The sequence below is a fragment of the Prunus mume genome, linkage group LG8 (genome assembly GCF_029339155.1).
Source record: "Prunus mume cultivar Tortuosa linkage group LG8, ASM2933915v1, whole genome shotgun sequence".
Lineage (NCBI taxonomy): Eukaryota > Viridiplantae > Streptophyta > Magnoliopsida > Rosales > Rosaceae > Prunus > Prunus mume.
Genome location: NC_142705.1, coordinates 23,540,093 through 23,564,587, shown reverse-complemented (window position 1 = coordinate 23,564,587; position 24,495 = coordinate 23,540,093). Strand labels below are relative to the sequence as shown.

The window sequence follows — 24,495 nt, the reverse complement described above, 5'->3', positions numbered from 1 at the left end:
TTTCAGTTCCAATAGCGTATATTTAGGTTGTTGTAGTTAAAAAGCTTGAAGTTAAATCTTGGGTTAGGTTGATTGGTCCACCTTTGGTGTGCACTAGTTGGCAGGTACCTTTTATCGGCTCTACGATCCTGGCCTTAATTTTCCGGGTCATGCCTCCGGTGTTGTTACTTTGAAGGAATTAGAGTGCTCAAAGTAAGCCTACGCTTTGAATACATTAGCATGGGATAACATCATAGGATTTCGGTCCTATTTTGTTGCCCTTTGGGATTGAAGTAATGATTAACAGGAATAGTGAGGGGCATTTGAATTTCATAGTTAGAGGTGAAATTCTTGGATTATGCAAAATCTCAAAGCCGAACCAAACCAAACAATCACAGTCTGGTTTGATTTTTAAACAACAAAAAAGACGCACCCTTCCACCCAAGCAGTAACTTGATAGTTCTCTTCTTTCTTCTCTGATTTTCTCTTCAGGTTTTTTCTCTCCATAATCTTAGCCAAAAGGTACAAGAAGAATTTCACAACAAAAAAGAAAGAACGAATTGGGTGGGCAAAGAAAACTAAGGGGTTTTTCCAGTTTGGTTTCATGCGTTCATTAAATGGATTTTTGCAAGTCTTCATCCTTATAGGTACTGGGTTTCTCAATTTTTAAGTTTGGATTTAATGAGTTGTGCTTATGTAGTCTTGGTTTTGTCATGGGAAATTTGTTTCTTACCGCAGAAAGTTCTTCATTTTCATGATAGCAACGCCAAATCAAATGACAATACGAACTTTCATCAAATCCTTTTAGTTGAGAACCCAATAATATCTCACTAATAACTGCTCTCTATTTCGTAAAATTTATATAAAATTTATAATGCTCTACTATTTGATATGCAAATGAAAATTAAGTTAAAAGTCAAGATGAAAGTTTCTCTTATCATGTCTTTCTACGAAAAATCAGATACAACGAACCCATACACCTTCATTCGAACCTATACTTAAATTTATGTTTCTCTAGAACCTCTCACCATGATGGACACACTCTAATTAGCCGTTATGTAAACCAGGACGTGGCACACAATCTATCATTGTCTACAATTTTCATCCTTATTGTATTAGAAAGAGTGGTGGGAAAAAACATCCTATTTCAGCTATATTTTATTTCTTATGTTTTGGCAAATTCCTATGTACCTGTCATTATGGTATTATTAGAGCCCCATCATAGACTCTGGAAAGGCCACTACACTTGAACCCAGGGCCGTCACCATTTCACATGACTTTTGACATGACCAACTAGATAATTAGCTCCAAGACGCTTTAGACACCATCACTACTCTCCTAGCCAACCAATAAGTCAAACAATCCTTCATTAACACCCTCCAAAAATTTGTCGAGACCCTAACCACCTCCCACGCCACCCTTTAATCTACCCTTACCTCTCAACTAACCCACCTCTAGCAAACAATAGTCGAGGAACTCTGGCATTTGTGAAATTCACCCCCATCGCAAGAACACAATACCCAAGTCCCCACCATTAGCCCACAACCACCTTCATCCTGCATCCGTATTCTTCGACGCAATGCACACCGCCATTTCATCCCCACCTTACCCATCCTTCATTCGTCCATACACCACCCCCCAGGTATACAATTATCCCAACCCACATCTCCTCCACCTCTACCTACACAATGCAAATGAAACCCCTTAAACTGGATGTACAACATTTTTTCAGCGAGGACTCGTACCACTAGCTTGCATCTCTAAGCATTTCCTTATCTATTATAGAGTTCCTGAGGACTATAAAGTGATATTTGTTGGTGTTCATTTTAGCGGTGACGCCTCCTTATGGATACGCTGGTTTGAGCAACGATTGCCCAAGGATTGGACCCTTTTTTTCACTTTGTTGCTTCAACATTTTGGCTTTTCATACATGAATGCTTTCAAATCCACCTTTTCTCACATTCAACAGATGGGAACTCTAGAGGAGTATTTTGCCTTATTCACCAAACTAGCATGTCAAGCCTTTGATTTAACTGAGTCCCAGTTCAAACATGTTTTTGGTTGGGGGCTAAAAGAATTCCGCTTTGATGTTCAAGCCTTGCAGCCCATACCATTTCTAAGGCAAAATGCCTAGCCCTGGTTCAATACTAAAAATAAAAAATGTCGAGCCCATCACAATCCTTATTTTAATCGTTCATTCTTTTAAATGTCATTCCCTTTCCACCACAACCTAAGCCCCCACCCCTTCACCCTTACTCTCACCCAATCTACCCCAACCATCAGCTCCATGACTCCTGATACAAGCCGAGGCCCAAGATCGATGAGCAAAATGCCTTTGTTTAAACTGCAACGAAAGGTACATTGTGGCCTTGATTGACGTCGTTGAACCACATAAGGAACCTTTGGAGTTCCACGATTGTCCACTAACACCCAAGACCCCTGAAACACCACAAGCACAGGTGGATATGGAATTTACCATCCATTCCATCATTGGTCTTGATTTCCCCTACAACATGCAGTGAGAAAGGTTGGGCCCATTCATGTTTTCATGGACTCTAAGGCAACATTCAATTTCCTCCATCTAGAATTGCAAAAATAATAATAATAATTGGCTCTCCCCATTGACATTTTCTCTGCTCAATAGCTTTATACAACATCATGAGAAAAAATGGTCCCTCAAGGCACGTGCATAACCTCTTTGTGCAGATTTAGTGGTATAACCTCCATTTTTGAATTGCTCGAAGTAGTTGGCTTTGATATCGTCTTAGGGGCATAATGGCCAGAAACATTGGGTGTCATTGAATGAGATGTTAAACAAAAGATTATGCTCTTCAACATTGGGGATCAATCAGATAACTGGGTAGGCCTAACCTTTTCACCTACAACAACTATTATTTCCCAACTCATGGCTCGAAATCTCAGCATTTAAAAAAGAAGGGTTCTTGGCCCAACTTGTTCCTTCTTCCCTTGTGGCCTAAGATATATGAACATTTCTTTAGAAATCCTCCAAGTCCTCGAGCAATTTTCAGATTCATTCAAGCCACCCACTCGACTTCCTTCTCACACCTCTAGGTGGACCATCATATTCCCTTAGCCCAAGGCACTTCTCCGTTCAATATAAGGTTCTATTGTTACTAGCATCTACAGAAGACTAGAATTGAAATTCTTGTCTAGGAAATATTGAATCTGGGTATAATTTGGCCAAGCTCAAGTCCATACTCGTCTCATTATGGAATATGGCCATCTGTCTGTATAAAAGATAGCTTTTTGCAACTATATGTTTACAAAAGTAAGGATTTCCTGAGATTTCGTTAGTTGAAATTAAGGAAATTTAGATACAAAAACAAATGGCCATATTCCATAATGAGATCCTTGAACATTTGCTCTTACACTAATTCCATCATCGTTCCTATAGAATCCAAAAGAGGAAACATATATAGGGAGATATCTCAAGATTTTCCACACAATTTGTCCAAGTTCTTTTCTTAGGGCATGAATATTAAACCGAGGCTCTTCTTTTGCATAAATATTTCCATGAAAGTCTATGAAAAATAAATATTTATTTAAATTTATAGTGCCAACGTAGATAATAGTAAATAATAAATTATCATAAGGAACATGAGCCAAATAGTACATATCATTATGCAAATAATGGAATCCTTATAAATTAGCAGAAGAACTAGTTTGCCATATAAATCCATCAAAAGTATTACCCATATCATATTTCATCTTCATCACATCTGTTTGCCCGTTTCTGTGTCCACTCCTGTGATGGAAGGGCAAAGTTCCCCACTGCCTTGAGAACCATAAACTGGTCGACAAGTCAGCTTTCTTTGGTGTGCGAGCGTGCCACTGCTAGCAATAAAAATTCTAGCAGACTTAGTTTGGAGTAGATAACTTGCGCCCCAAGTTACTGATTTCTGCAAACAAACGATTGTGAATTTGGGTGAGGAATATCTCCCAAATAAGTTCTTTTCTTGCCTCAGACGGGTGAGGACTTTAACAATTTATCTCAGTATAAACAGGCTGTTTGGCCAAAATGGTTGATGAAATTTAAACTGCTTTGAGAATGATGGAATTTAAACTGTTTTAAGCGAATGATGGAATTTAAATGTTTTTAGGCAGAACTGCCTTTTACAAAACTATAACAATAAATACTCATGCTAGAGAGATGAAGATACAATTGGAACTCCATTTCTGCCTGGATGGGAGGCTCGCTGGATTTGAAATGTCCGGTGGACTGGAATGTTGACAACTCGATTGCTAAGTTTCAACTTTAAATCGATACCAAATGTTGATTATGGCAGAGCTTCAATGTATTTTAAGCTTTTGTGAAGCTTCAGTGGGCGAATCGGCTTCTTGGGCGTATGGTCGTTCTCGAGGACTTGATGGGCTAGAGACTGCACTGTGAAATTTGAATGACTTATTTTCTAAGTCGAACCTTGGGAATTCTAATCTAAAGCTGGTTTTCACTTGGAATTCAAGTGAGCTTCTGGTTGAGTTGTTTGTTTGTGTCTTGGCTCAATGAGCTTTGGTTGCTTCAGTGTTTTGAAGTCATTTTGAGTTTTTGTTTTTGATTGATTTTGGTTTTTTTGAGTGTTCTACCCTGTTCACTCCTTCTTGTATTTATAGAAAAACTGTTTCTTCTCTGGAGTAGGGTGATTGTGTTTTTTTATTGGGCGGCAAAGATATTTTCCCCATTTTCCTCTTCTTCTTCAATTCTCGCAGATAGGCTCTCGGATAGGTGATCACTTGCTTTTCAGCCCCTTGTGGATGACTCCGCTTTCTGCTTATCCCTCTCGAGATTGTAACCTGCTTATCTATCTTGGGAGAATTACCTTCTCTGTAAAGACAGGAAAAAATCTCTGTATATACATATATAAGGGGGATTTAATCTTCAGTTCTTCTTGATGTCACGAACCCTTCACCACTTCTTATATGGCGTTGCTATTGCGACTTTTTCATCCCAGGTGCCTTTGCGACTTTTCATCCCTGCGACTTCCGCCATTGTCTGACTTTTATCCCAGAGGTTGCCATGTGGGATTGTTCCCTTCTTTTGGTCTGGACTCCCTCTTCCTTTTATGTTGGGCCTGTGAGGCCCAACTCAGCTTTGTTTGTTCTGATGGGCCTTGGGCTGGATGTGTCAATTTTTGGCCCAAACAACATCAAGAGAAGACCTAGATTGAGAAAAGAACTTCTCGTGCAAAAGCTTAACCTCTTCCTCAAAATTAAAATAAATGATGTGAATGATTTCCTTAGGCTAAGCAACCTTATTAGTTGAGCTAGAAGCACCTCCCAAAGAGATAGGCTCAGATGGATGATGAGAAGAAGTGCGAGCATGGAGACCTAGTTTGCAAGTCACTGGAAAAACATAAATAACGTCATAGTTAGGAAAAGGCAAATCAAGATTATTAATACAAAAAGCCTCATGTAGATAGTGTGGTTCGTCATCAAGTCGATGCACCAGCAGATAATGCTTCTCAAATTCCCTAAAAGGACAAGTATCGCTAAGCATCGTTTGGAAGAAAAAAAAAAGATTTTTCATGCTTGTTGAAGAAAGGAGGAGGAGAGGGAGAGGGAGAAGGAGGAGAGGCTAAACAACGTTTTGTTTTTTGCTCAATTGAACCTTTTTGTTTTTGACAATTCATTCAAATGGGTCTTTTGCTAGGTATTCTTTTCTTTGAGACAAGAAACAAATAGATATTGGTTATTCTTATTATTTAAAAAAAATTTCTATTTCATTGCACTATAGGTTGCTGCCTGGTGTCAAAAACAAGGTTCAATTGAGCAAAAAATAAAACGTTGTTCAACCTCTCCTCCTCCTTTCTTCAACAACCTGCAAGTCACCCTCCCCTTCATCTCTTCCTCCTTAACTTACCCAAGTTAAAGAAAACTAGCAAAGAGACTTAAATTAAAGGAGTTGAAAGAAAAAGAAAAGAAAAGAAACACTTGTTGGCTATTGAGAAGGAATGACTCTTGATATATCAAGAGCCAAGCAAATGGGCTTCGATTGTCGTTGGGTTGAGTTTGTCATGTGTTGTATTCGACATGTTTGTTTCTCCTTACTCCTAAATAGTAAACCATAGGCTTTTTTTATTCCCCTCCCATGGTTTGAGACAAGGAGACCCGTTATCCCCTATCTATTTCTCTTGGTCAACGAGGTTTTTTATCGTAACATCACTGGGGCAGTGGATCAGGGCAGGCTTCACAGTATCCAAATTTGTAGAGGGGGCCCTGGTATCTCACATATGTTATTTGTTGATGATGTTTTATTTTTCATAAGAGCCACCAAACATGATTGCATGAATATTATGAAATTACTTGACGTCTATTATGAAGCCTGAGGTCAGGTAGTTAACTACACATAAATCAGCATGCTTTATAGATGAGAAAAGTCTTGAGGGTTCCGGTGTTGGACAATCTATTGATCTATTTGGGACAACCCTCAAATTGAGGAAAGTCAAAACAACAAGCAGAAAACTATATTGAGGAAAGGATTTCAAAAAAGATACAAGGTTGGAAAGTTAGTCTCCTCTCAAGGCAGGTAGAGAAGTTCTTATCAAGTTTATGGCTATAGTTGTCCCTTGTTACCCAATGTCTTGTTTCAATTCCCAAAAGGAATTTCCAAGAAAATCAATAATGAATTGGGAAGGTTTTGGTGAGGGGCAAATAATTCATTGAAAAAGTTGGGATGCCATTTGTCTTCTGAAACAAGTGAGGGGTTTGGGCTTTCAAGATATTGAGACTTTTAATAATGCTCTCTGTTGTACGTGAAGTGTCTCTGAGGCCTACCCTTAAGAACCCAAAGTGGACTTAGTCCCAGCTCACTTGAGGAAGTGACTGGCCCCCTCTAAACCCAGAATTGGCCTCCTATAACACTGGTCAAGCTCGATTGAGACAAGTCAAGGCCATCCAGGCCCATGAAATGACCAGGCACCAAGGACTCACGCATGAGACCATGTTCTACGCCTTTGAGAAGGCCCAAACCTTGGCACCAAAGCCCACCAGACTTGATCCCAAAAGGTGCGTTGATCCCATAGCAGAAACAACCACGTGCCATAATCCCGTCGACCCCTCAATCCGAGAATGCTATGTCATCAGAGGTCTACTAGTTGCACATCAGAAGAGAACAAAAGAGGGCTCCTCCTTCCTAATATAAAAAGCAATACTTTTCAAAAAAATAGGTAGCTAGAACTTTCCCTCGACTTAAGAATACTACTTATAATATTTCTTTTAGGAAAGATCTGACTTAGGCATCGAAGGGTGGTTGGTGGCCCTACCACCACCTCTAGTGACCTTTTCTTGTCTTCTCCTTACGGAAGTCAACATCCATTGCCCATGGCACAACGTTGCTCCCCAAAATACAAGGAAAAGAAAGTTCTACATAAGTGCGTTCTCGAAGCCAAAAGAACCATCCTTGAGAAAGGTTGGGCTAAAAGGTTTTAGGCACATTTGAATTAGTGGTGCAAAAATCAAGCATCAACAAACTCTTTCCCAAGCAGTGCTGGCGATTGTGATGTAACCCAAATTTCTCTATGGGCTCATGTGATCAAAAGAAAATATTTCCCAAACTTTGATTTTTCATCTTGGGCCTAGATTAGCTTGTTCAAGGGTAGGAAACATTTTTTTGAAGGGTCTAAGTGGTAAATTGGAGATGGGAGCCCTGTTTGGATTTTGTTGCGTCTACAAAAGTGTAAGTAGTCACACTTAGTAATAATCTTGGAAGTTCAAGTATGGTATCCTCAAAGAACAGGAAGACAAATGTCTGCACACAAAGAAATAATTAAACGTACCAAAATAAAATTGACAAGCAAAGTGGAAAAGTAATTTGATTTTAGTGTTGTAGAGATTGAGTTTATTAAAAATGAAATATCAATAATGGAAGTGTTAAGGCATCAAGGTTCAATTCTTTAAGCAAAATGTGTTTCATGCTCTTTAATACAAATTATAACTCGATTAAAATTATCATTGAGAAACTTTAACCAGAAGATAAAGAAATTAAAACCAATTTAATTTTTCAATGTTATCTTTTATTAATGATTGTTCAGAAAATGGAATTGCTTAATATTTATTTTTTTTAATTTAAAAGCATTTTAAGTTAGTTCTGAACAATGAGAAAAATATAATTGAACTCATGAAAAGATAGTAGCACTTAACATCAATCAAAATAAAAGAATATGAAAATATTGAACAACCAAAAATAAAAGAATTTAGCAATTCATACCGTATATTGGATTAAAGAACAATAAACTAACTCAAAACACATTCCCTTTAGCTTTAGCTAAAGTTCTAGCAACTCATTACAAAGGAAAACATAACTAAATTTTGAATGAAATGGATAAAGAAATCTGTCATAGTGGTGTCCTTGCCAAATAAGTTGATGGGTGATTTATAGTAGTCAATAAGGTGAGTGGAAAGTTAATACATTCATGGTGGGTAATGAAGAATTTAAGTGAGGGATTAATTGGATTGAACATGTGTTGATAGTGGAGAGTTAGTGGAAAAGAAATAATGGTGAGGTAGTGGGGTTAAATGGCTATGAATGACATAAAAAGGCCTTTTAGCTTCAACAGTTTTGTCTTCTCTTCTCCCTATTTACTTCTCTTTATAATCACAATAATCTCAAAATCAATTCTTCAATAAAATATGCGAGCAATTCTCTTCACACTTGGCTTGAACTTGGACAAATATATATCTTCATCTTTTGGCTTTCCAACTTCCTACAAAAGATAAATTCACCTAATAAGTTCACCAAATTAAATATAGAAAATTCATAAATCCAATTGGTGAGAATGAAATGTAACAACAAGTGAAATTATCTTTATTAAGCCAAATTTCGATCATAAAGTCTCCAAAATAATATTAAAAAGATGTCATTTGAGACCCTCATCAGATATGGTATCATAACTGGCTTCCTCCATTGGATAAATCTCACACGTCCCCATCTCATATTGATTATGGCCCCATACCAACGATGGTGAGCTCTATTATTGACCGGGATGGGAATACTTGGTTGCTCCAAAGTATTGAGCACCTTTTATCTCAAGCTGAGGCATATTTCATTAAGGCTATTCCTCTTTGTAACATGGATGAACCGGACCAACTTATTTGGCCTTAAGAAAGAGGAGGCTACTACCTAGTCAAGAGTGGGTACCACTCAGCTTTTTCTGAACGATCAACTTCTCTCTCGGTACTTAAGTACTATTTTCATCAAGTGGAAAGACGAGTTTAGGATACAATATGGAATTTGGAAGTGGTCCAGAAAATTAGAAAATTCCTTTAGAGAGTGGTGGTTGATGTTATCTGTGTGAAGGCCAATCTTTATAGAAAAATCCTAATGTCCTACCCACTTGTCATTTTTGATGTGTCTGTGGGTGGAATACATTTGGTTCGATTCTCTTTTGAATTACAAGCTTCCAGCCCATAAAATTACCACGTTTGATTCTTGGCTACTTGATATCCAGTCTCTATTGTATAAGAATAGTTCTGGCATCGATAAATTGTGTTTTGTTGGAATTATTTGCTGGGAGATTTGGAAGGAGAGATGCCCCTTCCAAAGACCATTTTAAAGGTCAATTCTGATGCAGCCTGCAAAATGGAGAGCTTGTTGACAGGGGTGAGAGTTGTGGCTTGTGATGACATAGGGGTGTTCATGAGAGGGGAAACAATCACTATGTCAATATCTTCGCCACATGAGGCTAAAGAGGAGGCGATTCTTGCTGGGGTGAAGATGGCAAGAGCCACGGGAGATAGATGGATTATTATTGAAAGCGATACTAAGTGTGTCCTTGAGTGTGTATATAAGAAGCAACTTAACAGTATATAGAGGAATATCCGATTCTTAGGGAAATATGGAAGTATGTTTCTTTCTTCGAGACAATTCGATGGATTGGATTGTTAGGAAAGCAAATGTTTGAGTTTAAATGATTTCGAGAACAAGGACCTTTCTTCATTGCATGCTATATTAAAGATTCAGGTTGGTACTTGATAATTTGGATGCAAGGAAGGTGTGAAGGGAATCGTTCTTGTAAGTTGTACTTACTTATGTAGTAATGCCACTACCTTTGATTTTCAGTTGTACAGTATGATCTGGAAAGCCAAGGCTACTCTGAAGGTCGATCATGAAAAAGTGAGCAACCATGGGCATGCATTTCTCCTCATTGGTGTATCAAAGAGGATATATCCTTGTGCAATGATGTCAAATATGAGAACGAGAGAGAGAGAGAGAGAAAGAGAGAGAAAGAGGTAGGGGGAGCGGTGAGTGTGAGACATCTACCCAGGTTATTTAGTGTTGAAGTAAAGGAATTCCGAATTAAGGTAGATGATCTTTCCTATGCAGGGTCAATCCTGATTACAGAAAAGGTTAGAGAGCATTTGTTCCATGTCTATCTTGAGCTCAGATGTGTGAATTGGCTGGTCGAAGAGTTGCAGGTGCTTTTGGAAAATAAAGAACAGAGATTTTTCCGACAATACAAGGGAGATTCTTATCAAGTGTGGGTGGAGAAGGGTTTTCATATGTGACCGATAAAGTGGGTACATGGCGTAGTTAGGTATGTGGTTGTTCCTCAGGGCCGAAACAACATTGGATGGGCTTTAATGAAAGAAAACTTAGTGTTCATTTTGACAGGGAGAATCAACTCAAATAGGGTCAACCTATCTGCCGAAGCTGATTGTACTGCATCGAGCAGATAGAGTAGAGCGGGCAAAACTTACAAGGAGGCAGTTGAAATTGAGATTAGGCAGAAAGAACAGTTCTGAGAACTACACTTCGGTTGGGAAGTGGTGGTCTGTGAAAGGCAAGTTCTACATCAATCTTGGAGTGATATTAGGATGGCCCTTACAAGAATGTTAGATAAAGATGTTGAACTATTTCCATACCAAATTAACAGGCTTTCTTCGTTTGTGAATGTAAAATGGAGGCCATGAGAGTCAGTAGCATTGGTAAATTGGCGGTGGAGGGACAAACATACATATTCTCATATAGTTGGGAACGTGGTCTGGAAAATAATATCCCTAAAATTGTAAGCTATGGTGGTTGGCTTGGGGACTTTGGTCTCCATATGCATTGGTGGAGAAAAGACTACTTTGAACATATAGGGAATGAATATTGGGGGCTAATTGAATTGGACCAGAGGACGGAAAACTTCAAGTATATGTTCGAAGCAAGAATCAAAACTAGGAAAAGTCACGTGGGATTTCTTCCTGAGATTGTGATTATCAATGAAGGATCAGAGAGCTATTTTGTGAAGATCAAACCTCTATCTCCTGCCATTAGGCCCACCATTTCTCGGCTTCCTCCGCCTAAAATAGCGGGTTGTCGGAAACCGTTGGAACCATGCGTCGAAGACGGTTCGACGCGGCTTTCCAATCCAAGGAATTTTGTTCCCTCCCTCCGTGGAGGGAGAACGGGGCAATCACATCGGCAAGAATAACTTCGAATGGACCGAGAAGCATCACTGTTGTAGTATAGCGGCTAAAACATTGGAATGCAAAAGTGGGGTCTGTGGGATCAGCAGATTATCTATGTCGCAGGCTCCACAGATGGAGCCAACTACGGAACTTCGCCAATTTCCAGAAGATCCCGTCATAAAGTCAACCCGACTAATGGGAGATGGTCGGACGTGCTCAACAAAAAATCATATTTTTATCCAAGTTCAGTTTTTTAAGTGGAAGGAGGACTCTATCTAGAAGACGGTGCATCTCCTTCACGCAAGATATGCGACCTAGACACGGAGGGGAGTTTGCTACTGTGGCTGAAACGAGACAATGGGATGAATCATGTGATTCTATGGATGGAAGATTCATTGCTTCAGTTATGATAGAGGAGGATAACCTTCCATCTGATGTGGAGGAGTTAATTAATGTAATTGAATGCGATGACGGGTCTGTCGCTGAAATTTTGACTGGGCAAACCGAAGGGATTGTTTTGGAGGGTCATGGTGGGATGCTTTGGATAAAAAACTTGGGGGATGCAATGATGACGGCGATGATAAGGTGCCAGGCATGGAAAGGAACGACGATGCTATGCCTTTGATTTCACAAGGCATTGAGGGGGGAGGTGGTGTAGGGATGGTAGAGGAGATGACTAAAAAAACTGAAACACTGAGTTACAACAGAAGAATGAGGCTGGGTGACAAGAAACATTCTCGAATTTTGGCCGAGCTGAATCTCACAATGGTTCCAATTAGGAAGCAGTTGTCACTTGGGTGCCTCTTGAAATCTAGCTGAACAAATGGTGAATTTGGCAGGAAGGGGAAACGGTGTTCAACTAGGGTCGAACCGGAAGTGGATAATGTGCAGTCTACTTTGCTTAAGAGGGAGGCCAAGTTAAATTAATGAAGATCATATCTTGGAATGTGAGAGGTCTCGGGAGTAAAAGGAAAAGGGTGGTGGTGACGGAGCAGTTGTTACGTATAAATCCATATATTGTTATTTTGTAGGAGACGAAGAAAGAAGTTTTTGACATAAGCCTTGCAGCTGGTATTTGGGGGTATAGATTCAAAGAGTGGGTATATGCCCCTTCAAGGGGTATGTCTGGTGGGACTGTGGTGACGTGGAATTATCAAACTATCTCTATTTCTGACTATGAAATTGAGGAACTCTCTGTTTCTATAAGAATTCTGGATGTTTCTTGGGGAGGATTGGTGGGTTTCAAGTATTTATGGCTTTTGCCATCCTAGGGATAGAAGAAGATTTTGGGAGGAACTAGCGGGGTTGTTCGGTTTATGTGGTAACAAATGGTGTATTGGGGGGGACTTCAACGTGGTTACGTTTGTCTCTGAGAAATCTAACGGAGGAAAGATGACAAGTAGTATGAAGAATTTTAATGATTTTATCGACGACACAAATCTGCGAGACCCACGTCTCTTAAACGCTGGCTTTACATGGTCTAATTTTAGAGTAAACGTAGTGTGCAGAAGACTTGACATATTCCTCTTTTCATAAGCTTGGGAAGATTCTTTCCCCCAGGTTAAACATACGGTGCTGGCAAGAGTTATTTCTGATCACTGTCCCATTCAGTTGGACACTTCTAATTTGAAATAGGGTCCTGGCCCTTTCCGTTTTGAAAATATGTGGCTAGAACACCTGGAATTTAATAAGAAAGTCAAGCAGTGGTGGGGGGATGACCAGATTAACGGGTGGGAAGGCTACAAATTCTCTAGAAGGTTGAGGACTCTAAAACAGAAAATGAAGGATTGGAATAAAGAAGTTTTTGGAGATTTGGTCTCTGCAAAGAAAGAGGCGAAAGCTAGAACTGCTGCTCTTGATTTGATGGAAGGACAGGGTGGGTTAGATAATAATTTAAGAAAAGAAAGGGAAGGTTTATACCTTTTGATGAGTGATTTAGTTCACAAATAAGAGGTGAAGTGGAGACAAAGGGGGAAAATTCAGTACGTAAGAGATGGAGACAACAACACTAAGTTTTTTCATCGCGTAGCAAGCGGCAGAAGGAAAAGGAATTTTATTCAGAAGCTGGAAGTAGAGGGCTCTGGCGTGGTTGTCAATGATGGGGAAATAGAATTAGAGATCATTAACTTCTTCAAAAATCTATATAGCAGCAACACAGAGGCAGGGTGGTGTTTGAAAGGTTTGAATTGGAATGCAATTAATGTTGAGGAGGCTGAATGGCTGGAAAGACCCTTTGAAGAGGAGGAGGTTAAAAGGGCAGTTTTTGATTGTGGGACAGATAAATCGTCAGGACCAGATAGGTTCATGCTTCTTTTTCAGTCTTACTGGGATATTGTGAAAGAGGATCTTATGAAAGTCATGGTGGACTTCTTCAATTGTGGCATAATCAATGCAATCACAAATGAGATGTTTATTTGCCTTATTCCGAAAAAGAAGGAATCCATTAAAGTTAGTGATTTCCTACCTATCAACCTGGTGACAAGTCTGTACAAAATGGTGTCGAAAGTTTTGGCTTCTAGATTGCCGGAAGTTTTAGGCAGCACTATATCTTGCTATCAGGGCGCTTTTGTGAAGGGTCGGTAGATTTTGAATGTGGCCTTGATTGCCAATGAGGTGGTGGAGAAAAGTCGAAAGTTTAACAAGTTAGGAATAGTGTTCAAAATTGACTTTGAGAAAGCCTACGATCATGTGGAAAGGAGATTTGTTGATGAGGTTATGATTAGAAAAGGCTTTGGGGACAAGTGGAGAAGTTGGATTCGAGGATGCCTTGAGATGGCTAATTTCTCTGTGATGATTAATGGAAGACCAACGGGTAAATTTTGGGTCTCAAAGGGCCTGAGACAAGGACACTCGCTCTCCCCTTTCCTGTTTATTTTGGTGATAGACGTGTTAAGCAGAATTATGGAGAAAGCTCAAGCTGCTGATCAGTTTCATGAACTTTTTTCGGGGCACAAGATGGTAAAGGTATCTCATCTCCAATTTGCCGACGATACCATTTTTTTCATAGAGGATAAAAGAAGAGTATTGGAATAATCTCCTTCATATTCTGGAATTTTTCTGTTTTGCATCTGGTATGAAAATCAACAAATCGAAATGTTCTCTAGTTGGCATTAATCTTGACGATGGGTGGTTGAATGAGCTAGTAGAGGCTTGGGGATGCAAAGTGGGGGCTTGGGGATGCAAAGTGGGGTCTTCCCCTAGGTGGGAACCCAGAGCAATCAAGTTCTGGGATCCCGTTTTGGAAAAGATGGAGAATAGATTACAAAAATGGAAGAGAGCCTGCTTATCCAAAGGGGGAAGACTCATAATGATTCAGCCAATGTTGAGTAGTATTCTGATTTACTATATGTCCCTTTTTAGGATCCCCATCGGAGTAGCCAGTAGAATTGAGAAGCATAGGAGGGATTTCTTGTGGGAAGGTTTGAATGGGAAAAAAAAAACCACGATGTGAGTTGACATCCAATTTTTCATAGTTTCACCAGAAGCAATCGCAAAGGCCCTCTACAAGAAGGAAAAAAAGTACATTGTTAATACTATGTCATATAACTATCTTCCTAGTGAAAATCACATTATGCATATCATAAACTTCAAGTGCACAACTATATGAGCAAAATATAAAGCATGCCTCGTTACTGAAAATCTGTTAATACTATATAATAGAAGTACACTGTTAATACTATGTAATAGAAATCAACTCAATTACAGGGTATGAACAGTATAAGGACGCAATCTAATAAACTTCCTATCAGTAACTTAACAACCAGCAACAATAGTGAAGGCAATATTCACAAATTTCATAAATAACAATAAAGGCAGACTGCATGGATAAGACACTGGAAATTAAATACACCAGGAAATGAAGAGTGATACAACTTTAAGCAGATTTAAGACCACAGTGGCATACATGCATAAACAGAAGATACTAACCTGACCTTGGCAAAACAAAGCCTTAACATTATCTTCTCCATCCCTCATTGCAAAGTTGGTGTCTAACAGTGCTCCTTTCAGGTCCCCCAATTTCAATTTACAAGCCTAGAACAACATACCAAGCATGGTAACTAGTTAGACAAAATGCACTAGAAATACAATAAAAACAGGAAAGAATTTACAGTAAAGGGATATGCTTTTAAGAAGCAGAAGAAGGGCATAAGAACTTCATCACTGCAATCTGTTCCCCAAACAAAAGAAAACCATTGATTTAAGAAGAGTAGTAATGAGTTATGTACATATCATAATAGTTTAAAGTACAACATATATCATGTTCAAGCAATAATCAAGTCCTGCCAACCTTTTATATTTGCATCTAAACCTTTTTTTAAAATACCCAATTTTTTACATTCAAAATTCAAATAGATAGTCATTCTAGAGAGAAAATTACTTTCATAATACAATTTTAACTAAAATGATCAATATATTATACTATAAAGCCAACACAAAAAAGATAACTTACAGATCTGTTTGTGAAAATCTATGACTTGGTTTTTCTCAAACTTGAACTCCTCTCTGCAGAGTCGAAGGGAAAATGAAGTAAATCATGAGATAGAAACTTGTTGTCCAATACAATTAGGGAATAAACAAATTACAGAATTTTAACCTTGCCTCCTCTACTTCAGAGAGTTGGTGTATAGATTATGAAAAAAAAAAAAGAAGAAGAAGTTTGGTGAGTGAGAAAGAGAAAACAATTGTTATCAACTGCAAAGAATCTTAAGCATATAATAAAATTGCTCAGAAAGTGGTCCAATTTTCAATACAAGCTATCGCTCTCTCTGTTTCCCTATTATATTCTTAAGCCTAAAAGCATTTAAGAAAAAAGTTTACTTTGCACCTCAATTGCACAAGCCAACAGTTACTGTTAAATTTGCTTCCTCTCAGATTGTCTCACTTGAAGTTCTCATATTAACATTATTACAAAAAACATATTCTACTAGCATTCCAACAACCCCGAATAGAGTCTGAAACCAACATACCAAGTATACTGTCAAAGTCAAATGGTAACCTATCGCTAAAAATTCCCAAAACTCCTTACAATACCTATACCAACATATTTACACTAAGAAGGGGAGTAATTTTTGGTCTTAGACCCCGGCCAAAAAGTGGCCGGAGCAATTCGGAACACTGCCAAAGTCGTCGGTCAAACTAGGGTGTATTGATTAATTTCCAAAACTCCAAAATTTATCCTAACCACATACATAAACAGTTAGAGCACGAAAAGTAGATGAAGTTTCAGACCTCGATTGACGGAAACAATCGCCGGAGTCGCCGGAAACGACATGGGAAAACTCGAAATCCACAGAGCGTTTCGAGCTCGCGATGGCGTTGTGAGTGGTGGGCTTTAGACCGGACTTGATCGTCGGCCTTGGCCGATCCTTTTCCAACCGCTCTCACTGCTGGCAATGGCCGAGCACCAAGATCGCTGGCCTGGTTTCCGCGAAGGGAGAGAGACGAGAGAGAGAGCGACCAAAATTTTTCAAAAAAACTAATTTAATACTAAATGGGTAATAAAGGTATTTCATTTAAGTAATTAAACTAAAAAATGTAACAGCTGTGAGTTTTGGGTATTTTTTGGGTGTGTTTCTATGAATTAAATAGTGTAGGGTATATATGGTATATTTATAGTTTCATGTCTAGGAATGGGTTTTTCACTAATTTTGTATAATTATTTTTACAACACAGCAATGTCAAATTGGCCTGTAGTTAAGACAATGTTCCAACCCAATATTATTACTAAATTTATATTTATTATTCTTTTTTTTAGACGCAATCTTGAATCTCGCTTTTTTTCTTTTGCTTTTTTGGTTGAGAGCACAGTCTTAAATATCGATATTATCAGCGATAATGTCGGAGGCGATATTTCGTGATATGAAACTGAAAAATAAATGAAAATTGTTGAGAAATTGCTGTTTTGCGCACAAGGGAACTCAAACCCCTCTCTCTCTAATCCTCCTACTAAGCCTTATCCAACATGCTACAGACGAGTTTGTTAATAAAGTAACGACGTGTAATATTTATATGGTCTTTAAAATTTCTGCAAGCTAATATTATCCAGGATAAATTTCCATTAAAAAAAAACTCCATGATGATAAATTTAGGCATATGTTTAATGTTATTTATTATTTTATTATGGAGTTGTATTTTTTTATTTTTGGCTATATATTATGGAGTTGTATTATTATTCGCTATTGAGTTTTAATATTGTTCATTATATGTGATACTAAGTTTTAACGAATTCTTTCTATGTAGTACTAAGTTACTCATATATATATATATATATATATATATATTCCAAGCTCATATATCTTATCATATGTAATATATTGTAGTAAATTATTATAACTAAAAAATTATGGTGTATTTAATTTTCTTTCACTAATTACTACATATTTCTTAAAGACACAGTGTTTGTCAGGTTGCTACATAATCAACTTAAATCACTCAAACCCACCATGCCATGCATTTTATTCCAATTTTTTGTGATAAAATAATAGATTATTGACTAAATAAACATCCTCTAAAGTTACAATAAAAATTTCCAAGTTTTTCTCACAATTTCAGTGATTTTTATTCAATTTTTATCGATATCGATATTTCCTCAATATTTTCATTGATATATCCGTGTTTTTGGACCATCGATATTTCCGAAACTCTCGATATTTTAGACCTTGGTTGAGAGAGACACATTCTCAAATGTTAAAAATTGCAAATTAGCTCTTCTCATTACAAAAATAATTTTAAAAAACATAATGAGACGGAAATTTCATAGAAAAATCTACATCACCATCTTGACAAAACAACATCGCCTAAGTGGACGACTGACTCACCCAATTGTCCAGTGATCCAACGCCACGATAATACCACGTCAGCGAAGGCAAGGCACTTTCATCCGACGACTATTCGTGGGAGCATTGACTACTACATAAATGCCAAACGGTCGCATCGCACGCGGTAACAGGAAATTTGTGAGGGAGAGTGATTTCTACGTCGTAGCAAATTTAGCAATGGAAGAGGAGGATGCGTCCAGATTCATTCCGAGCCCCAAAAATACCCAAAAGGCAAAAACCAAACAAGATGCCTTGAAAACAGGGACATGGGTGGCCATTTCCATTTCCATGCCCTTCTTCTTCTCCTCGCTTCTTCTATTTTTGGCTTTGCCCTCCTCTCTCTTCTCTAGTATAACACTTTTAGCTTTTGGTTTGGCCCTCCCAAGCCTCGGCCATCTTGTTCTTCTCTCGGGCAAATAAGCAAACACTTGTCAGGTATTGTGCATCTCTTTCAATATATCTTTATCTGCTTCTTGGTTTACTAGATGGGTCTTGCTGAATTTATAGTTCTAATATGGTTGTAATGTAGGTTCTGTCTGTTAAGGTCTTATGATCGTGATCTTTTGATGTTGTTGTTGTTGTTGTTTTTGCTGTTCAATATGGATTTTGGTTAATGGTACATTGGTTTTTTCACAGACAATCAGTTGCTCTTGAAATATTTGATTGTTTGGTCATTTTCTTGTTCAAATGAAATTTTAGAAAATTTGCATATTGGGGGCCTGGAGTGAGGAGTTTGGATTACATTGTGATATTATCACTGTTAGCGGTAACTCCCAAGTCTAACAAGCAAAAAGTAGTAATAAAGGTTGATCATCATCACTATAGAGCAATCAAAACGCTTTTATGAATTTATATAGGAGACGAGGAGGAAAGTCTTTGTCCTAGTGTAAGATTTCGGACTTCATTTGGCTTCGGTTTTTGCCTGAGTTTCAGGATATATCTCTTTCTTTGTTGCAGCAGCTTGGAGGACCGCATTTGAATAGGCTTCATCATGGTTTTGTATTTATTGGTTGGGTTTTTTTAATAGGAAATTATGTCTTTTCTGTTGAATGTAGTGGACTACTTGTCAACAACTTTGTATTCTTACAAGGCTATTAGTAACTTTCGTTTAAAATAAAATTTACCATGAAGCAAGCAAGAACCCAACAATCAATTATGACACAATTGGCGTTCCTTGCATTAACTTTGTTTTGCAATTAGCTGAACTTATCACCATTACTTCATCCAAAATCTAGAAGAACCTTTATTTTTTTTAAACGTTAAATTGTAACTTAAACAAGTGTTTGTTAGTAAGATTTTGTTTTTTGCTCATTGTAAATATTGAATGTGTTGAGTACATTTCTGGTTTCCCTTCAATGATTTTATTGTTTTAATGAAACAGAAAAATATTATCTGATGTCTACTCTGAACAATTCAACAAATATATTTTGGCAAGAATGTCCTGTTGGGAAGGTTGAAAGGCAGAAACTACTTAACCAAAAGGGATGTGTTGTATGGATTACGGGTCTCAGTGGATCAGGTTCTTTTTTAACTAACTTGCATATCTTTTTTTTTTCTTTTATGGAACCAAATACAGCTATACATGAGAATAAATCTTTCTTTTCATTAGCTTACGTTTCTTTCCACATGATCTTTTTATTTTGTGGTTTTTTGCTGTCATTAATGATTTTCATCAGACATTTGTACAACAACACTGTTAAGGGACTGGATTTTGTTTTTGGCCTGTCATGGCAATTTGCTAATATGATATCTGTACCCATTATTTGGTATGATCATAAAATTCTCAGCGTGGTTAATTGCAAGTGTGTGGACTTAACATGTGTTTAGATCATATTTAAACCTCCCTCCTTAGCTCCTATGGTGGAAAGGATTAACACCTCTTGATGTCCTAAATCTATTGTCATTGGATATTTATCATTTCCATTGGTTAGTCACTGGTACTAGACTACGGTAATAAGATGGAATTGCTTACATTGTATTGCAATAGCTTGAATGGATTGATAAATCTTCCCAGCTTTATCATGTCTCTAGAGGGACCTTTAGAATTTAAATGTGAGGCATTATTCCTTAACGAGGCAACTCTGTGGCTCTGAAAGTCAGAGTATCCCTTTTAGAGTAGCGTGAATAGTCAGAAAAACAATATTCTGCTAATGTTCTTCATCGTTTGGGAGCATGTGTTTCGTGCTCTTTAATAAATAAGGTTCTGAGTTAGAGTATTCTTTTTGTTGAAAATAAGGTGTGGAGTGTATAAGGTACCGGAGAAAACATACTGTTGGTTATTTTGGATTGATCAATCCGTAAGCAGTGAGCGTAGTGGGCATTGCTTATTGTAGTGCATATGAAGTGGAAAGTGGTGATTTAGGTGTAGTTCAAAATCTGCACAAATTGGAACTATGTAGCTAGTAGACCAATATGCTTTATGGTACCAGAGAAAACAAGGTGTGGAGTGTATAAGGTACCGGAGAAAACTTACTGTTGGTTATTTTGGATTGATCAATCCGTAAGCAGTGAGCGTAGTGGGCATTGCTTATTGTAGTGCATATGAAGTGGAAAGTGGTGATTTAGGTGTGTTCAAAATCTGCACAAATTGGAACTATGTAGCTAGTAGACCAATATGCTTTATGGTAATTGAACATCGAACTGCAAGTATATAGAATGAGCATATCTATAATCATGTTGCTGAAGGAATGACCAGCCAGTGAAGATCATCAGACTGAATAAGAAATTTAATATGCTTTCTCGAGAAGGTGGAGGTAACGAGAGAAAGTTGTTAGAGATGGTTCGGCAATGTACAATGGAGGCAAATGACTGAACGTCCAAATCCACAAAAAGAAGCGCAGTTTTGTAGCTTAAGGAGCTGCAAAAGGAGGACTAATGGAATGTTGTCAAGGCAGGGAGAAGTTCTGATGGCTTTTTGATCTGTAGTGAGTATATGGGCCAATAAGAGTTGCATGCTTCAATTGGATGTGAACCCCTAAGTAGGTCACTGGTCCAGCCATTGGTCGATATCTGCATTTCTAACTTTCATTATATTCAGAAATGTTTTTAATGATTAAAATTCTAATGCCCAGTTTGGTAATGTTTTTGTTTATCATTTTCTGCCCAAAAGAAGAAAATCAAAGAGGGGAGAGAGATGAGAGAAGAGGGAGTGATGAATGTATGGCAGAGTAAGGGAAAGGAAGAGAGGAGAGATCCGAACTCATTTCAAACTTTACGATCACACCAATTATGTCTTGGACAATTCCAAGAGAGAGATTGGAAGAAGCCTCAGAACACACCAGCCTTTTGCATCACACCAAGGCTTCTGGACTAACTCTAAGTCAGCTAACACTTCACACACAAGAGGAAAATCACAAGAACTTTAATTTCTTTCATTTTCACTCCAGTCTATGCATTTACTAAATGCCTTCTTCAACTTGTTTCTGGAATCAGGGAAAAGTACACTGGCATGCTCAGTAAGTAGAGAACTGCACTCCAAGGGAAAGCTGTCATACATCCTTGATGGAGACAACCTTCGGCATGGTCTGAACAAGGATCTTGGTTTCAAAGCGGAAGACAGGGCTGAAAATATACGCAGAGTTGGTATGTTCTTCTTGACAACAAAGAATTCTGATAAGGGAACGTAAATTAAATTAATCTTGGATAACACATAAGACATGTAAGCTGATATTGGATATAGCCCACACTGAGCATGTTTATTTAATTTAATTTAATGTAGTTTTGGTATGGCCAAACCTATTCTGGCATGCTTAACTTTTTGAATCAGGATTTCAGTGCCCGTGTTGCACATGCACAATTGGGTGTGTGTAGTATGCATGAGGGCACTAAGTGTGTGCATCATTAAAGGCAGGTTTATAGCTCACCCAAATGATGGACGTGTGATCTTCCTGTTTAATTGTTATTTTGATTTATAAATTTTGTTTCTTCTCAAAAAAAAAAAATATTGTTTCATTCCCAATAAAAGAATTGCTGTCATTTACATTTAGTGCTAAATAGTTGTTGATGAACCCCCAAATTTGAACAAGCATAGCTAGGATTGGAATTTTAAATCTTTTAATTATTTCTTAAAGATTATTCAGTGCTACAACGACTGTATTCTGGATTTTTAGTTATTAAAGTTAAATATAGTGTGTCAGATTTGAATATGGCATCTATTTTATCTCTTTTAATAACGACGCAAGTAAGCTATTAAGTTTTTAATGTAGGGGAGGTAGCAAAACTGTTCTCGGATGCTGGATTGATCTGTATTGCTAGTCTGATATCTCCTTATAGGAAAGATCGTGATGCTTGCCGTGCAATGTTACCAGATGCAAGTTTTATTGAGGCAAGACTCCTTCATATGGCTCTTATTCTTATAATCTGGTATAACAGGTCCACCTATTTTAAACCATGAAGATTTATTTTATTTTATCCATGTCAACAGGTTTTCATGAACATGCCCCTAGAATTATGTGAGTCAAGAGATGCAAAAGGCCTTTACAAGCTTGCACGTGCTGGAAAGATTAAAGGTTTGCTTTTGAATTGTCCATGGACTGTTCTATGTCCCATTTTTTAAAGGAAATAAATATAAATAAAAACAAATATAGAAGCCCAATATTAATATGGTTTGTATCAAAAGACGACTGTATATGTTATTGCATGGAAATCACTAAGTTCAAAATTCATATAGAAGAAATGCCATTTTATTTGGTTCCTTACAAGGAGGGAAACTCATTTATTAGCTTCCTGTACTATGCATTTGTGAGTGCAAAGGTAACATTATAATACTCAAATGGGTGGTCCGGGAAGGTTAGAGTGAGTTCTGGCTTCTGATACTTATTTTACTGTGCTTTGTTTTTCTTTGGCCCTCCAAATGTCCGACACAGAGCATGCAATATCATTTCCTTTTACCCCCTAACCTGTTTGATGCCAGAACTGTATTACAGTCATCAATCTTCATTAGTTAAATGAGCATTAGTGCACGTAAATGCAGCCAAATCTTTCTGATTAACACCTTCGTCTTATGTCTTTGGTTTCTTTCAGCCAATTTTCAAGTAATTATTTTTTTCTGATGGCAGGTTTTACTGGAATAGATGATCCATATGAACGACCATTGAACTGTGAGGTATGTATTTAGTGAGTATAAAAACTAATAGTCATGTCAGCATGGATCTGCTACTTGACATTGTTTAATTCTGAGACATTACTAGTGCCCCGTATTATGCCAATCGAACTGAAAAGTTTACCCTTATTTTGTCAGATAGAAATAGAACAGAAAGACGGAGTTTGCCCCAAGCCTGCTGCCATGGCAGGCCAAGTAGTGTCCTACTTAGAGGAGAAAGGATTTCTTCAAGTTGAGTGATTTACCTTTCTTCACTTAGCCTTGGATCTCTGTCAATCCGTCACTTTCGAGTTAAAGGATATCATTCAAAACACAATTAGTTGGATCAACCCTGCTCTAAGATCACCTGGCAATCGTTTGGTGGGTTAGTAGGTACTAATTGCGAGTACATATTTTTGGTTAATATCTTTTGTTTACAGGTATAGTAGGGTGAGAAATTGGGAGTCCCACTGTTTCGAATTAGCAGAACATTATGTGGCTAGTTCTAATAATTTGTTCTTCTTTATAGAGAAACTTGTTCAGTTTCAAATCATTAAAAAGGAGCAAGTAGTTCCTGCTGTGATTTAGATACTTTTCATAATCCCAGTGTGAGCCTGGTAAACCTTCAAAAGAAGGGTACTCTTTACTAAATCAAAACCGAAGGTTGTAACTTGTAAGTAGTGGAATGGATGAGAAGTGACTCAAATTGGTGAAAATTGGAGATTTGACTACAATTGGTAACGGCTGTAGACCACAACGGTTTCATCCTTCAAAAAGAATTGTAACCAAAATTACCTTGAAGCAAATGAGACAGAGTAGCAAACCACTCAAATTTTGTTTCGATTAATTCAAAAACCTTTGTAGCAGGACTTGGAAATGGCACGTTAATTTGATGTTATGAAATAATGTTTGAGAGAAGAAAAAATTACAGCAAGGAACAACTTCACTGAAAAATCAAAAGGAATTTAAAAACTGAAAGATGATCCACAACTGACTTGTATCACAAGTGGTCTATGAACTTTTTAAAACTCCTCGTTCTATTCTTTAAACTCTCAAATCAATGAATGTGGTCTTTCATCTTTTTGTCTACACATCAATTTTATTCATACACATCAATTTTATTCATGTTATCGCATGCCGACAAAATTTTCAATAAAACTGGCCATGTGTCTTTAGTAACCAATTTTAAGGACATTGTCATTTGAATAT

At 37.7% G+C, this 24,495-nt stretch overlaps 1 protein-coding gene across 1 annotated transcript; it reads left to right on the top strand.

Moving 5' to 3' along the window:
• The first annotated feature begins 18,357 nt into the window (after positions 1 to 18,357).
• On the top strand, positions 18,358 to 24,002 carry APK3 (adenosine-5'-phosphosulfate (APS) kinase 3). Its single transcript, XM_008242245.3, has 7 exons — positions 18,358 to 18,641; positions 19,588 to 19,725; positions 21,639 to 21,788; positions 22,412 to 22,530; positions 22,630 to 22,714; positions 23,264 to 23,310; positions 23,446 to 24,002. The coding sequence occupies exons 2-7, from the start codon at positions 19,602 to 19,604 to the stop codon at positions 23,545 to 23,547; spliced, it is 627 nt and encodes a 208-aa protein (XP_008240467.1). The 5' UTR covers positions 18,358 to 18,641; positions 19,588 to 19,601; the 3' UTR covers positions 23,548 to 24,002.
• Positions 24,003 to 24,495: the final 493 nt, after the last annotated feature.